The following is a 15,057-nucleotide window of genomic DNA, read 5'->3' on the forward strand; positions in this document are numbered from 1 at the left end:
GCAGTTTTGGAAATCATGGCACCTGTGGACATGGCTGCCAGCCCCCTTTTTCAGTTAAGACTGCAAAAGGCTTTCTGGGACTGCGGTTATAAACCTTGGTCTTTTAAATCGGCCACAGTCTTGCCCATAAATTACCAGCAGGTGGGACTGCAGAGGCGGCTGAAGGGATTAAAAGCCTTTGCCTTTCTTGCCGAGGAACCCACTTTGGCTTTGAAAATTCCTATCAGGCAGTTCACAAACTGCCCGTGACTCCAGCTTCAGGGGATTCAATGTCCTCTCGTGGTCCCTGCAGACACTGCACTCAGGGACACAGAACCACATCACATACACATAATTTAAAAATCAGTAATTTATATGCAAAGGACCTGTAAGAAAAATCTAAGTTCTGCCAAAGCATTATAAAACCTCCAAAAATGTCACTGAGTTCATTTTGTGTTGGCCATCTACTGCTGAGCATGGAGCCTGCCCTCAAAAGGAGCTTGTATATCCAGTGGGACTCCCTTGGAGAAAACCAATTTTTCACATGTGAGCCATTGGAGATAGCTTCTGGGTTAGGAGTGTGGACGTGTGTCTACTTTCAGCACTGGGACCCCATTAGACCCAGACCTGTGCAGACCTTATATATGTTACCACAGTCTCTGTGAGCATCTCTATGCATCCGACCTGCTGTGTTTAGGTCTCATTTCTTTGGTGTCCTTCATCCCCTCTGGCGTTTCCAATATTTCCACCTCTGCTGCCACAGTTCCCTGAGCTCTGAGGGAAAGGATGTGATGGAGACCTCCCATTTAGGACGGAGTGTTCCAAGGTCTCTCACTCTGCCTACTGTCCAGTTGTGGGTCTCTATTTTTTCCCCATCTACTTCAGAAGGAAGCTTCTCTAATGACGGCAGAGTGAGACTGGTCTCTTTATAAAGCAGAATGTTTTAGGAGTCATTTTATTGCTGCGTTCCTGTAGCAGAATAGTAGTATTGGGTTTTCCCTAGCTTCCTGGATCCTCCAGTCTCAGGTTCTTGGCCAATTTAAGAGGTTTATTTACTTGTGGCACGAAGGGTTGAACCCAGGACCTCATACATGTTAAGCAAGTATTCTACCATCAGGCTGCCTTGCCTATCAATGAATAAGCACATTCCACTCCGGTCCCTAAAGTTTCATGTTCATAGCATAATGCAAAAACCATTTAGTATCTGTGAAAGTTCTCGACTTCTGAGCTAGGGAACTTTCAGAGACAGTTTCAGCATTGCTCAAAAGTCCAAGAATACAATCTCAACTGAGACGTGGGCAATCACGTCTATGACACCATAAAAATCAAATAGCAATTTACAGACTCCCAACATACAGTGGCACAGAACACATACTTCCATAGTAAAAAGAGGAATGGGAGCATGGGAAGAAATGATTGGGACAAAGCAGTTCTAAAACCCAGCAAGGCATACACCAAATCTTGCAGCTCTCTGTCTACTTCCTAAGTATCTTGGTGTTATCATGTGGGCTCCCACAGCCTTGCTGTGTAGCACCAGCCCTCCAGTTCCTCCTCCATAAGCATAGCCTCTCTCCGGGGCCAGCTCTACTCCACGTTCAGAGCTGTTATCAACAGGTGCCCCACAGTCCTAGCTTTTCCAACATCTATACCATAATCTGTTCCACTTCCACAGTTTCACAAAATAGCCCTTCCAGGGCCTCCTTTCATGGAATTTGACCCTGCCACACATTGCCTGGGCTCAGAACTCTCACTAGAGTGACCAGCTAAGCATGATTCTTGGGACCTACATGTCAGCAGAAGCTAACCAACTCCTGCAAGTTGTCCTTTGATCTTCAGACATGTATATCTACACAGCACAACACACACACAAATTAAATACATGTAATAAAAATTTTAATTGTTTTTATTATATGTATGGTCTCTCACTTGCATGTGTATCTGTGCACCAGATGATGACCGTTATTAATGGAGGTCTAGAGAGGACATTTGATCCACTAGAACTGGAGTTAGAGACATTTGTTAGTGTAAGACTTTAAGACAATCCTGAAGCCATTTTTGACAATTCTGAATCCTCTCAGCCTCTGTGCCATAGTGCTTCCCCTCCTCCCCTGGGAACCAAGGACCTAACAGCTACACTCGCACGTACTCAGTTCCTGAACAATTACCATTTACGTATGCTTTGGTTCGGTCCCCTGGGAAACGGGGTCAAAATGACCTCTTACCTCATCTGATCTGGCAACAGCTCTCCAGTCAATTATTGGTAATAGCCCTTTCAAATAAGCCAATCAGAATAGTCAAAGAACAACCCCCCTTGCTTCTGTGGCTCCTTTAAAAGTAGACTGTACCTGCTATTCAAGGTCCCTCGGCTTCCCGAATGCTGGGGGACCCTGTCATGACAGAATTAATAAAATCCTCATGCTTTTGCATCGGCTGTAGTGTGTGAGATGGTCTCTGGGGGCGACTCCTTCTCCGTGTTTGGACGCCGGAGTCCAACATTAGCTGCCATGTGGTTGCTGGGAACTGAACCCCAGTCTTTTGGAAGAGCAGCCACTGAGTTATCTCTCTAGCCTCCACTTTAAAAACATAGCATGGTACAGAAAAAAATGTTCAGAAATAAACCCATGTACAGCCAACTGATCTTTGACTATACAATTGTAGGAAATAGTTTATTCATAGATGGTGCTGTGGAAATTAGTTATCTATATGCAAAGCATGTCCCTATATCTCAGCCATACACACACACACAAAAACACAACAAGGCTATATCTCAAAATAATTATAATGATAACAACAGTGCTACTACTAATAAAATTTTACATATTTGTAGTATGGCAGAACATGAAGGATTTTATACCTAGTTAATACGGAAGAACAAATAATACACGTTGCCATTCACATGATGAATAGAAAGCAGTCAAGGTCATAGAAGCAGAGTAGAACGGTGGCTGCCAAAGGTTGGAAGAAAGATAGTCATCAAAGGCTGGGGAAAGCACTCACCAAAGGTGCAAAGCTCCAATTGTGTACAGTAAGTAGAACTTGTCTACTCTAATAAAATGTCCACAGTTGACAATAAATATTCTTTCGTTTAATTTTTCTGAGAAGGTAAACTTTAATTATTTTTAACCACAAGAAATAAACAAAATTTCAGGCAGAAACTTGAGCGTGAGAAATAGGTTTATTATGTAGGGAACAGGGATTATTTTATGCATTTATGTTTACCTCTGAACTCACCAAGTTGTGTCTATCAGTTATCTGCAGATTCTTCTTTGTATGTACAAAATAGTTCAAGAATTTTTCTCAAGATAAGATAAATTCGAGCAAAAAATACAAGGTATTCTCTGGGGAAATGTATTTTTGATGCATTGGTACTGGTCAGTCTCCTGTAATTATAACCTGAGTACTTTAGAAGGAGTGTCTTTACCTTTCATCTCTGGAGGGTTTGAAGGCGTGGTGCTTGGCTCTGGTGATGGAAGTGTGAATGGCGCCACAGTGGTTAAGAGCATGTGAAAAGACAAAAGTACGTGTGGCTATTCCCGAAGCCCGAGTACCATGACAGCTATGTTAACTTCTTCTGAAGGAAGGTCCCTAATGACATAATGACCTCCTGCCTGGTCCCCTCTCTTTAAATGTCCTATCAACTCTTAACATTGTCATAATATAAAGTTCCCATGAACGTTTGGGGGGTACACATAAACCATATGCAAGCAAAATAACAACATATCAGTAGGTAAGACATAACCTTTATGACGCACAGAGAATAACAATCGTGAAGTTTTCAGAAAGTTCGTTTTTTTATAAACAGACAAAAGACAAAAATGAGTATTTTAAAGAAAATATGAAAACTTATAAGTACATGAGAAAATACTCAGATTTACCAGCAGCGGTGGACTGGTCATGTTTAACAGCTGACTGTCCCAGGAGGAAAGCTCTGGTGTGTAGTGTTTGCTCATTCCTGCACGATAAATATCACAGTGTATTCAGGGTGCCCCTGCGATGCCACTGAACACAACTGACTTACGAGAGCAGAATCCAATAGCCCACCACATCTGTAATCAAATAGCATTTTAGCCAGTAGACTGAGGAGAATTAAAAACCAAACTAACATAGCATTAGCAAGGACAAAAAAGGTAGCTATTTTTATCACGTTGGTTAACTATAGAATACTTCACAATTTGTATATTTGCTCCCTCGAGGTCTTTGTGCCTTGACATCAGTGTCTAAGGATAGATTTTGTCTTTCTTGACATGATTCTGATCAAGTAACACATACATTGTGGTTTATTTGGTTGTGTTTGGGTATCTCTTAGAGATCGAAAAACAAACCCCTAAAAGTTTATGTTAGAGTCTAGAGAACAGAGAAAAAAACTTACCAGTTATATTCTGAGATACCCAAGGAAGTACACATAACCTTTAGTTCTCCCAAGGGGTAACACAAATTTTTCAAATTTGTAACACAAAGTTTTCCAATACGGGTTGAACAGTGTCCTTAACATGTCCTTATATGATATGATATGATATGTCATTGCTCCAATATGGAGAAAATAAGACATGGGAAATAAAAAATGAACAAGTGTGGATGGAGAGAGAGAGGAGGACAGGTGTATAGAATCCAGGTTAGAGTTGGACTGCATTTGCCCGTGAATCCTTGTTGTTTAGACAGCTTCATTTCCTCAGCCCTGAAGGAGCCAGTCCATTAATCACGCATTTATGCATCTTCCCTATGCCAGGCATTGTGCTTGGTGTTGCAGATATGATGCAACCCTCAGACAAATAATTAAGTAATTGTTCAATAACTAGAGTGTGCAAGGTACTAGGAAGGAAAAGTACAGGATATCTGAGAACTGATTAACAGGAGGAAGAAATCTGGCAGAGAGATATAGGTCAGGGAAGCCTTCCACGAGGACACATGTTAAGATGAACTCTGAGGGATGAGCACAAATTACACACACAATGACTGGCACTGGAGAAGACAGGCCTTGCATTAGAGGAACCTGGCGATCATTCTGAACACTGAGCTAGGACGGAGCCATGTTTTTCCATGAATTGCTTTTGACTGAAAGAGAAAGAGTAAGGGGTAGGAAAAAGAAAAGGGGCAGTAAAAAGCCCACGGAGCTTCCAGCATGAGTCTTCCCAGACACACTGAAAATTCTGGACTTGACAGCAATGTTGTTAGGAGACTGTTGAAAGTCAGGCGTATTATCAGGTTTTCATTTTAAACAGATTATTCTGACTAGGTGAAGCAGGGCCCACTAGGGAGAACCTCAGCACTTGGAAAACAAAGGCCAGCTTGGTCTACTTGAGGAGTTCCAGCACAGCCAGAGCCACATCGTGAGGCCGTGTCTCAAAAAAGGAAGCAAGCAAACATAGAGAGGTGATTCTGACTGCATTTTAGAGTTCACAGCGTCTTACCTTGAATGTGCCCAATCTCATTGTCTGGTTGCATTTTAGAGGTTATTTTGAAGAAGAAAGAAATTGATGTCGGGCGATGGTGGCGCACGCCTTTAATCCCAGCACTCGGGAGGCAGAGGCAGGCGGATCTCTGTGAGTTCAAGACCAGCCTGGTCTACAGAGCTAGTTCCAGGACAGGCTTCAAAGCCACAGAGAAACCCTGTCTCGAAAAAGAAAGAAAGAAAGAAAGAAAGAAAGAAAGAAAGAAAGAAAGAAAGAAAGAAAGAAAGAAAGAAAGAAAGAAAGAAAGAAATTGATGAGTCCATGTAGGAATTTATCACAGTGGTAGAGGCCAGAAATTAGGGTAGCCTGGTCTACAGTGTTGGCAATGAGAAGCTATGAGATTGTTTCAATTATTCTGTAGGAGTAAATGCAAGAGATCAAGGAAACCTGAGTCAGGGCAACTCCTAAATTCCCAGCATTAGCATTTGATTTAGTTAGCGATTTGGAACGTAGAAGGAAACTAAGGGGTTCAGTTTTGCCTTGTTGTCGGCTAGATATGAAACAGGATTTGACAAGAATAGTCACAGAATCATGGCCAGGAATGAGATGAACCTGGAGGCAGGAACTGATGTAGAAGCCATAGGGGATCACTACTTACTGACTTGCTTCCCGTGGTTTGCTCAGACAACTCTCTGCTAGCTCCCAGGACCACCTAGGGATGGCATTGCCAACAGTGAGCTGACCCTCCCCCATCAGCCATCACACGGACAGGCTTGCCTATAGGCAAATGTCATGGAGACATCATCTCAGCTGGTAGGACCTCACCCAAAAGACCCTAGTCAAAGGCAAAGGGCAAGAGAGGCCAAAGGCAGCACAAAGAGTGTCTTTTACAGAGGCTTCAGTCCTAGCATGAAGGACAGCCCTCGTGAAATCACCCCCTAAAGACCCTCCCTCCAAATGCCAGTTCCTATGCCCGATCTAACCAAAACCACTAACTGGACATGCATTAAATACTCCCGCGGGAGTTGAGTATGCATTTTGTTTTCAATTGTAAGCTTGAGACTGGGCATGTGTTACTGGGTGTGTATCTTTGATAGCACCTACTGTCCTGCTCGTACATATAGTCAATTATGCCTTTTTATCCATACACTAGTTTCACAAATGTAATTGGTTTCATTTCTCATTAGATGTGACCATCATACTTCTCATTTTTTTTTCTGGGAAATAACACAGATGTTAGATAGGATTGAAGATCAGTCTTGTTGCTGATTAACAGTGAAACAGGCACAACAGCTTCGACCTCTTGCCAAAATGAGATTTCCACCTTTCCTCTGGGGCAAGTCTGTACATCCAGGTGTTGTGGGTTGTTCTACTCTTTGTCTCTTTTGGACGCCTGCCACCCAGCTCCCCACATCACACACAGGGAATTAATTCTCACTTAGGAATGCTCAGCCTTAGCCCGGATTGTTTCTTGCCAGCTTTTCTTAATTTAAATTAAGCCTCTGGGCTTTTTCCTTTTCTTCTTTATACCTTACTTTCACTCTAAGTCCGTGACTGGCTGTGTGGCAGGGTCCCTTCTTTTCTTGGCCATTTAGCTCTTTTAGACCATCAGATGTTTTAGACAGGCAAAGTAACAGCTTTGCAGAGTTAAACAAATGCAACATAAAAGAAGGCAACACATCATTGCATCATTAAAACAAATGTTCCACCGCATAAACAAATGTCACACATCTTAAAATAATATTCCACAACATGCAGTTACTTGGCAAACACAAGTTTCATCCTGGGAACACAGCCGATCTCTAAAATAAGAGGGTATGATAACTGCAGGGTGTAGCTGGAGCTAGGACAGTGCTTCATTACTGGCAGCCTGGTGGCCAAGACTTACAGAAGCCTCCCTTCCTTGCCTACTTTCTCTGCATGTCTTCAGAAGCTCTCCTTTCACGGTGCTTTCTCTGGAATTTGCGCGCAGTCATGCTACAACTGTATTTTTAAGATTCTTTGGAGAGCTGCCCATCTGGGGAGCAGTGGGCAAAAAAAAAAAAAAAAAAAAACCTATTTCTCCTGCGGCTCTTGTCATCTAGGGCCGTATGCAGTGAGCATATGGCTGTGGAAGGCAGATGCGATGAGAGAGCCAAGGACAGATCAGGTCATGCATGTACCATGGCTCCCACAGCTATCTACCACTTAGGTAAGTCACTCCTCCCTTAGGGAAACACGAATGGAAGAACTCAGAAAGGTCAAGTTCTCTTCTCCAAAATGTCTGAGGTAGATCTTCTTCATTTCATGAGGCCCAAAGCTCATACCATTTGGGTGGTTCTTTCTGAGAAAAAGAATACAAAATTAGAAGCATAAAACTTAGTAGAAGGCCATCAAGGTTAAGGAGTGGAGGAGGGAGTAAGCTCTGTAGCTTTACAGTAATCCTCTCCTGCTACTTAGGTGATGCATATTTTTTCTGTGTTTATCAGGTAGGTTGCTGTCTATCACAATGATTCACCTTGCAAGCAAAGCAATTTGAGCTTTGTAATAAGGAGTAAGAAGAGTTGTATTAAGGTTTCAGCAACACAGAGTAGTGGCTCATGGAAATACAGAGTCCAGCTGTCAGACAGGCTCTGAGATGGATTGATCTAACATCCTAACAATGTCACCAATGACCCAGTTTCTTTCAGTCTTTCCACTGCGCTGTCCACAGTATCTGTTTCATCTTAGGTGACTCCCTGCAAGTTTGTGCTATGGATGCCAGCAGCACTGGACCGCAAAGTTCCTCGAACCGAGCAAGGGAACTTTGATTTGACTATATAGCACGAGACCTGGGCTTCAGGTCGGTTTTTCTGATGCATTTGGGTAAGACCTGCGCCAAGCATTTTGGCAAGAGAAACAGAGTCATTTTAAGTGTCGTAAACCGGTCAGGGCCCACCCACAAAGGGATAAGGGTATGTCTCATTCAAATCCTGGAGCTGCTGCATGTCAGGGTTGGAAGTGAGATCTGTGAAACGTCCGTAATATAAGCCAGAGAGTCGTTCTGCCTAACGGGCTAACTATATTGAAGCTTTCCTAGCAATTCATTCGATTTCTATTTTGCCTTGCATTCTTTTCTCTGTTGTGAGGCCGAAGCCTCCAGAAGACAATCAATCATTTATTCACTCTTGTGCCAGCACCAGTATTAAATGTTCAACCTTTTTGAGAGAATAAATTTATTACATATACACTAGAAAACAATAGAAGCATTAAATAGCTAATTACAATCACTGATATAAAGTAGGTGACATATAAAGTTAGAACAGTTCAGCTATTGTAGGAGTTAAGTTGAAAAGAACCTTCAGGGCCAGGGCTGTAGCTCAATTATAGGCAGAGTGCATGTTTAAAATGTACAAGGCTCTGGCATATCTGAAACATAGATGACTTATCTTCTGGTCAGAAGTATATCTCACTAAGGAAAAGGTAAAACAGGACAGGAATTTTTAAATGGTGCTTCAAATTTGACATATTTGAAATATCATTGATTCAATAACACTTCACAATGTTTCACAAAGAAATAAGGACTTAGTACAAGTGGAAAGATAATTATTATAACCTTTATTTTGACATTTATAGAGGCACAATTAGATCAAATGTGAGCTCTAAATTTTCAGTTTTGTAACAGAAGAAAGTGTCCCTTTATCTCAGGCCGAGGGAATAGTTCACAATGTTTTTAAAATCTAAAAGTTAAGAGAAAAAAACAAGTAACCTGTGACAGGGCATGGTAAAGCAACCAGAAGAAAATGTACTGATTTGATATGATGTCTGTCTTTCTATTTTTCCACCTCTTACCATCTATATTCTTTCCTGAAAGACAGACAAAAACTTCTTAAAACATGAGTGGCACTTTAAATGTATCAGGATTTTTAAATGAACTATAATTGCTGGGCGGTAGCCACACACATACTTAATTCCAGCGCTCTGGATGCAGAGGTAGGTGGGTCTCTGTGAATTCAAAGCCAGCCTGGTCTACAGAGCAAGTTTCATGACCTCCAGGGCTACACAGAGAAATCCTGTCTTACAAAAACTAAAACAAAATTAACTTGTTTGAGGCCATGGCAGAGGTCTCACAGGTTGACTACAAAGCTACAGTCCTAAAGTTCTAGGATTATAGGAGTCTAAAAACATGCCCAGCCTCTCTGAACTTGTTTTTTTATGTTTGTAAAAACAAATATATTTAAACCTAGTAAATTATTCTGTTAAAATCCTTATTTTCAAACTGAAATATTATCTCCATATTTTATCTTCTAGTAAAAACTGTTATATACTCAGTATTTATTAAATTGAGCCATACTTTCTGGGTAAGTGCTATCTTTCATTTAGGGTGGGGAGATAAGATTACAATTACTTTGAATCAAAGCTCCACCGGGAAAATCTAGGAATGGTAGGTAGGAGATTCGGAAGTCTATGGCTGGCCAAGAACTTCAGCTATCCCTATCAACAATTTAAATACTTATGTTGACTTTTGCATACTAAGCAGGTAATCCAACTCTCAGACTTGATACTTCTCTGGAGAGTTTGAATCACTTTTTTTTTTACATATACAATCATTCATATATACATTTCAATATCATCTTTAGAAACACATCAGTATGCCTAAACCACTATAAAGTTTCCTACAGTCACATCTGTTTTGTTTTGTTTTGGTTTGGTTTGGTTTTTTGAGACAGGGTTTCTCTATAGCTTTAGAGCCTGTCCTAGAACAAGCTCTTGTAGCCCAGGCTGGCCTTAAACTCACAGAGATCGGCCTGCCTCTGCCTCCCGAGTGCTGGGAATAAGGCATGTACCACCACCGCCCGGCCAATAGTCACATCTTGTTCTGACTTTTTGTCCATTTTTAGCATTGGAAATCGAGTGGATTAAAAAGAAAAGATTATACACCTCGATATTAGCGACTTGAAAGTCTGAGTTCTAATGCAGCTAGGTGAAGCCTTGACTCAAAGAGGGGGATAGGGTTAGAAGTCAGTGATATAAGCCTCATTTAGCATTTTCAAAATCCTAGGTTCAATGCTCAGCACTGTAAACTCATATAAGGTGTGTGTGTGTGTGTGTGTGTGTGTGTGTGAGGTGATGGGTGACATACATAACATGATGAACTCTCAAGGAAGTAAATTTTAATTTATCTAAAAAGAAAAATCAAGAGTTAGTATATGGTAGGTTTTTTAAATTATTTATATGATATTGTGCATATGGTTATCATGCCAATTTGTATAACCTTTCTTTAGAAAGAACCTAAGTTTGTTAGCTCACCTAACTACCAAATACTATTTCATAAGGAAAAGATGCGACTGTGACATGCTCAAATTGCTCTCAATCATAATTAAGGTGAATTAATCAGGTAACCATTTGGTTTGGTAATAGCTACTTAAAAACGGGATTCTCTACTTTGGATAGACTTAAGCTTCATGGTAACCCAGCAGATTCAACACTGAACACGTGTATTTGGTATTACAGAAAATTCCCGGAGTGAAGTCCCAGTCTTTACACTGGCTCTTGTCTTTAACCTGCTTTCTTCACCTCTGACTTAGTTTATCTCTCCCTCATTCCTCTGTTCAAGCCACACTGGCTTCTCTGGGATGGCTGAATACACTGGACACTTTAAAAAATTAACTACCAATCATGTCTCCAGGCTTCTTTAGTTTCTGCCTAATAATGCCCTTGTTTCTGTTTGTTTGTTTTGTCCATTTTTTTGTTCTATAAAATGCTTTTATTTTGAAAATATGAAGAGACATTATCTTCCCAGTGTTGGGTAGCATGAAGAAATGGGCTTGATCGTCCTGCAGTACTTGAACTTAGCAGTATACTTTTGAAAACCAAGTTGTAGCAGTTCACTTGCTAAAAGATGCATTTTTAACTTATATATAAAACATGAAACTGCACAGCGGTGCAGCGCAGCAGACTGCTGCTTTTATTTGCAATATGCAATCCTTACGTCAGGTTAAGCGTATATCCCAAACATTTATCATATCTGTGATAAAAAGCCTCATGTTTAGGCTCAGTCTCACTACTCAGCCTTTGCAGCGCAGACACCCTCTGTCTCCAGGATGGTTTCCTTGGCATCCACGAGGCTAATTCCCACCACTTACTGTTCAAATCTGTTCTTCTCGATAATGCCTATCCAGCCCGGCTGGTAAACTTTCTAATCCCTTTCCCAGTCGCTATATTCTCAGTAGCCCTTGTCCAGTTCTGCTTTGCAGCATTTACAGCCTTCCGCTTGCTATTTTATGGACTATGCTGATATGTGTGGTGTAAATGTCTATTTCCTATCTAGTAAGTTTCATAAGGGAAGAACTTTATGTCTTCTTGCTGCTTCCTCATAGCCATGGTCAGAAGAGAACTGTGTGTCACGGTATTCTCTGTTTTTCTTTGCCGTCTAGACTGGTTGGAAACCATAGAGTCCGTGACTAAAAATGACCTTTTGCCTCAGACTCCTGAGTTTGGGCCCTACAGCCACCCCCAGTGTGACCCTCAAAAAGTGAGTATTTTCTGATCTTGCTTCCCTAAGCAGGAACCCAAGTGTGTGTCAATCAGTCCTGTGCTGTGCTTCAACACCTAAACTTCCTCAAAGAACACAACTTGTTTATCATCTGCCTCCAAATTTGGATGGGGAAAACCACATCAACTTACCATTTCCCAACCTTCATCAAGGAATGTTTGCATTTTCTAAGGAAGCAAGTTAGCTGGTAAAACTATAGTTTCACACGCACATACACGTAAGGAGAACTGTAGTTTCTCTCTCTCTCTCTCTCTCTCTCTCTCTCTCTCTCTCTCTCTCTCTCTCTCACACACACACACACACACACACACACACACACACACACACACACGAAAGGAGAACTGCACGGATCCCCCAGCACTGGGATGGGGTGGGGATTAAATAAAATTTTAATGGTTCTGAACAAGNAAAAAAAAAAAAAAAAAAACGTCTTGAGATGTCTGTTGCTGAAGCAGAAAATGGAAATCCAGAAGGTAAAATTTCCTGCTGGGTTCTAGGTAACTCATCCTATTAGGACGAGCCTTGTACAAGGATGGCGTGTGAAAGCCAAGCAAGTATTGTACGTCTGTCGAGCTGCTTTTGAGAAGTAGACTATGGAGATACCTGTCCTAGGTTTAGGTCAGCTCGGCTAAGCTTAAGTCCCATGAGCCAAACAAAAACACTTTAGTTGAGTAACCCAACAAATACATCCCTGAAGGTCCCACCCTTTCGATCTCTCTAATCCCGGACTTCAGAGCAAGAAATTAAAACCCAAATTTTAGGACTAGCAGTGCCGTGAAATCCCAGGCGGGGAATTCACAGCCTAGAGAGCCCGAGTGACGAAACAGCCCTGTCCTGGCCCTGACACCGGCCCCTCTGGCAGTGACCCCCTCGGGCAGGATGGATAGGGTGACTCACTTGGGGCCAGCCTTCCCCGGAGGGCAAACTGGGTCTGCCGTCATGCTCTGAGACCCTGGGTCCCTTTGGTGGGCTTAGGAACGACGCCTCGGAGCCGACCTCTCCCGAGTCAGTGGGGTCCCACCCGCAGGCGTCTCTCAGCACCCGGAGCCCAGCCCCAGCCCTAGAGCTCCGGAGGGTGAAGTCCGGGCGAAAGCTGGAAGCCCCGCCCCGGGGCGTGGCTAACTCTGGACGAAACCACTGTCTGGAGTGCGGGGGGCGGAGCCCCCTCTCTGGCCTGCTGCACGGTCTGCGCTCCGGACTGGTGGCGCCTTCACCACTGGCGCCGTCCCCCGCCGTGTATGGTGTGGCCCGGGGTCGCTGGTCACGCGTCGGGGGCGCGGCCTGCTCCCGACCTAGGTGGTCCCTTGGGCCGCTGAGGAAGGAGTCGCTTGGAGCGGCGCGGGCAACTGCGAAGATGCTGGGCCCACGGCTCCTCACCTGGGTCCTCCTGGCCGCGACTGTCACCTGCTCCCAGGCACAGCAAGTGCCGCCGGTGGGTGAGCTCCAGCCGAGGCGCAGATGGGGGTGCAGGTGCAGGCGCGGGCGCAGCTGTGGCGGGGCGGGTGGGGGCTAGAGACACCTGCTCGCCGGCTGCATCTTCCGGGGACCTGAGGGTCGGTCCCGGCGAGCGTGAATGCAAACCCGCCTCGTGAGCCCCGGGCGTAGTTGCTTTGGAACTCTCTGTCTCTCTAGAAAGAGAATACGTTTTAGGGAAATCCTAGGCTCCGTGAACGACTGGGTAGGGTTCGGTCATTCTGCAATCTTGATGTTAATATTTGAACTACCTACCAGCTGTAGGCAGAACTCTCTGGAGAAAAAGCTACCGATTGCCTGTTGACTTTGCCATGTTCTGTCTGGTTACCAAGTGCTTTCTCCTGAAGAAGCCCACCCAGGAAGCTGCGGGTCACATGCAGCCTTAGCTCTGATAGTGGGAGCCGTCCCCCCCCCACCCCCCGCAAGCTGCACTGACTGTCGCTTTCACGCCCCGTCTAGGAATGCCTGTCCCGTGGTGCTGAGTGACCAAGTCGCAAGGCCACAGACTTTATTTTATGGAACCGCAAGAGAAGTGAGAGACTAGCATGACTCTTGCATTTAATACAAGAGGAAGTAACCCTAAGGTACAAATCTAGCCAGAGGTCGCATCATAATTCACATAAACATTTCTAAATCCAGTCTCTTGGCAACAGTCTGATACCAACATGTCATGAATTTTCTTTTTCTCCCTTTATTTTATTTTATTTTTTTAAAACAAGCTATAGACCTGAAGGCTGTTTGTTTTGTTGCCAGCAGAGTTGAGAACTAGGAACTTGAATGTACCTTACCTGAGGCAGGACATCGAAAGTGGTAACAGTGGGAGTTTGTTTATTATTTTATTCCTGGAAGGAGAAATGCTTTTGGAATTAAAAAAAAAAAGGGAGGGAGGGGAGAGAGAGAGAGAGAGAGAGAGAGAGAGAGAGAGAGAGAGAGAGAGAGAGAGAGAGAGGCAAAAGGCAGGATATTATCTAGTCACCAGAGTAAACACTTAGCTATAAGTAGAATTCAGAAAATAAGTATGCAGAGCAATTCCCGTGACCCAAACCCACACCGTATATACAGACAGTTGCAAACCCACACCGTATATACAGACAATTGAAAGATTATAAGGAAGAACAAAACGTTTGCTCAGTGCAGATAGGGAATTGATTCCTGAGCTCGGTTGGGATTGTGAGGATTGTTCAAGGATTTGGTATTTGGATAGCCTGTGCCTTTTTTCCCCAGAGATTACCAAAGGGACTCACGAATAGTTGAGCAAATTAGGTTTAGAGTCGAAGAGAAGGATTGAGAAAGTACCTTTTCAACCAAGGGCTAAATAACAACAAATTAAAGAAAAGAATCTCGTTAGAGAATTTGGGCTCAATCCAGGATTTGTTCTAGATTGGGTGTCTTTAGAACACTGAGCAATTCCTGATAACAAGTAGCATTCTTTCTCTTAGCAGCAGAAGGGAGGGTTGTGTTTTTGAGATACATGGTGTTTTGAGATACATGGTGTTCTTTATCAACTTGTGGACAAAATAAGCTTGCTTTGTCTCATTTTAGTGTCTCCAAGGAACAAATTCTCTGAGCATGTTTGTGTCCATGAACAGAACAAAGATACCTATATGCCTCTCTGGTGTTAGTTCATGTGAACTGTAGTTCCATGTACTGGGAGCTGGTTGTTACTATTATTTCTTAATATTTTGTTTTTAAGTGAATATA

General features: G+C 43.0%; 1 protein-coding gene and 1 long non-coding RNA gene across 3 annotated transcripts in view; one reads left to right on the plus strand and one right to left on the minus strand.

Annotated features, from left to right (window-relative positions):
* Positions 1-3,746: 3,746 nt before the first annotated feature.
* LOC126504769 (uncharacterized) lies at positions 3,747-12,913 on the minus strand. Its single transcript, XR_007592706.1, has 2 exons — positions 12,781-12,913; positions 3,747-7,692 (listed from the first exon to the last, which is right to left on the minus strand). It is a non-coding gene; the product is annotated as an uncharacterized lncRNA (long non-coding RNA).
* Positions 12,914-13,173: 260 nt separating this feature from the next.
* Positions 13,174-15,057, plus strand: part of Asah1 (N-acylsphingosine amidohydrolase 1) — a 43,694-nt gene continuing 41,810 nt past the window's right edge. The window contains exon 1 of one of the 2 annotated variants that reach the window (XM_050147252.1): positions 13,174-13,315. In XM_050147252.1, coding sequence (XP_050003209.1) covers positions 13,238-13,315 — 78 coding nt within the window. In that variant the 5' untranslated portion in view covers positions 13,174-13,237. Of the gene's footprint in view, positions 13,316-13,865; positions 13,941-15,057 lie in introns of those variants that run through there. The other variant, XM_050147251.1, reaches the window with a different exon arrangement.

Source organism: Alexandromys fortis, unplaced genomic scaffold (assembly GCF_014885135.2).
Source record: "Alexandromys fortis isolate MF-2015 unplaced genomic scaffold, M_Fortis_MF-2015_v1.1 scaffold_32, whole genome shotgun sequence".
Lineage (NCBI taxonomy): Eukaryota > Metazoa > Chordata > Mammalia > Rodentia > Cricetidae > Alexandromys > Alexandromys fortis.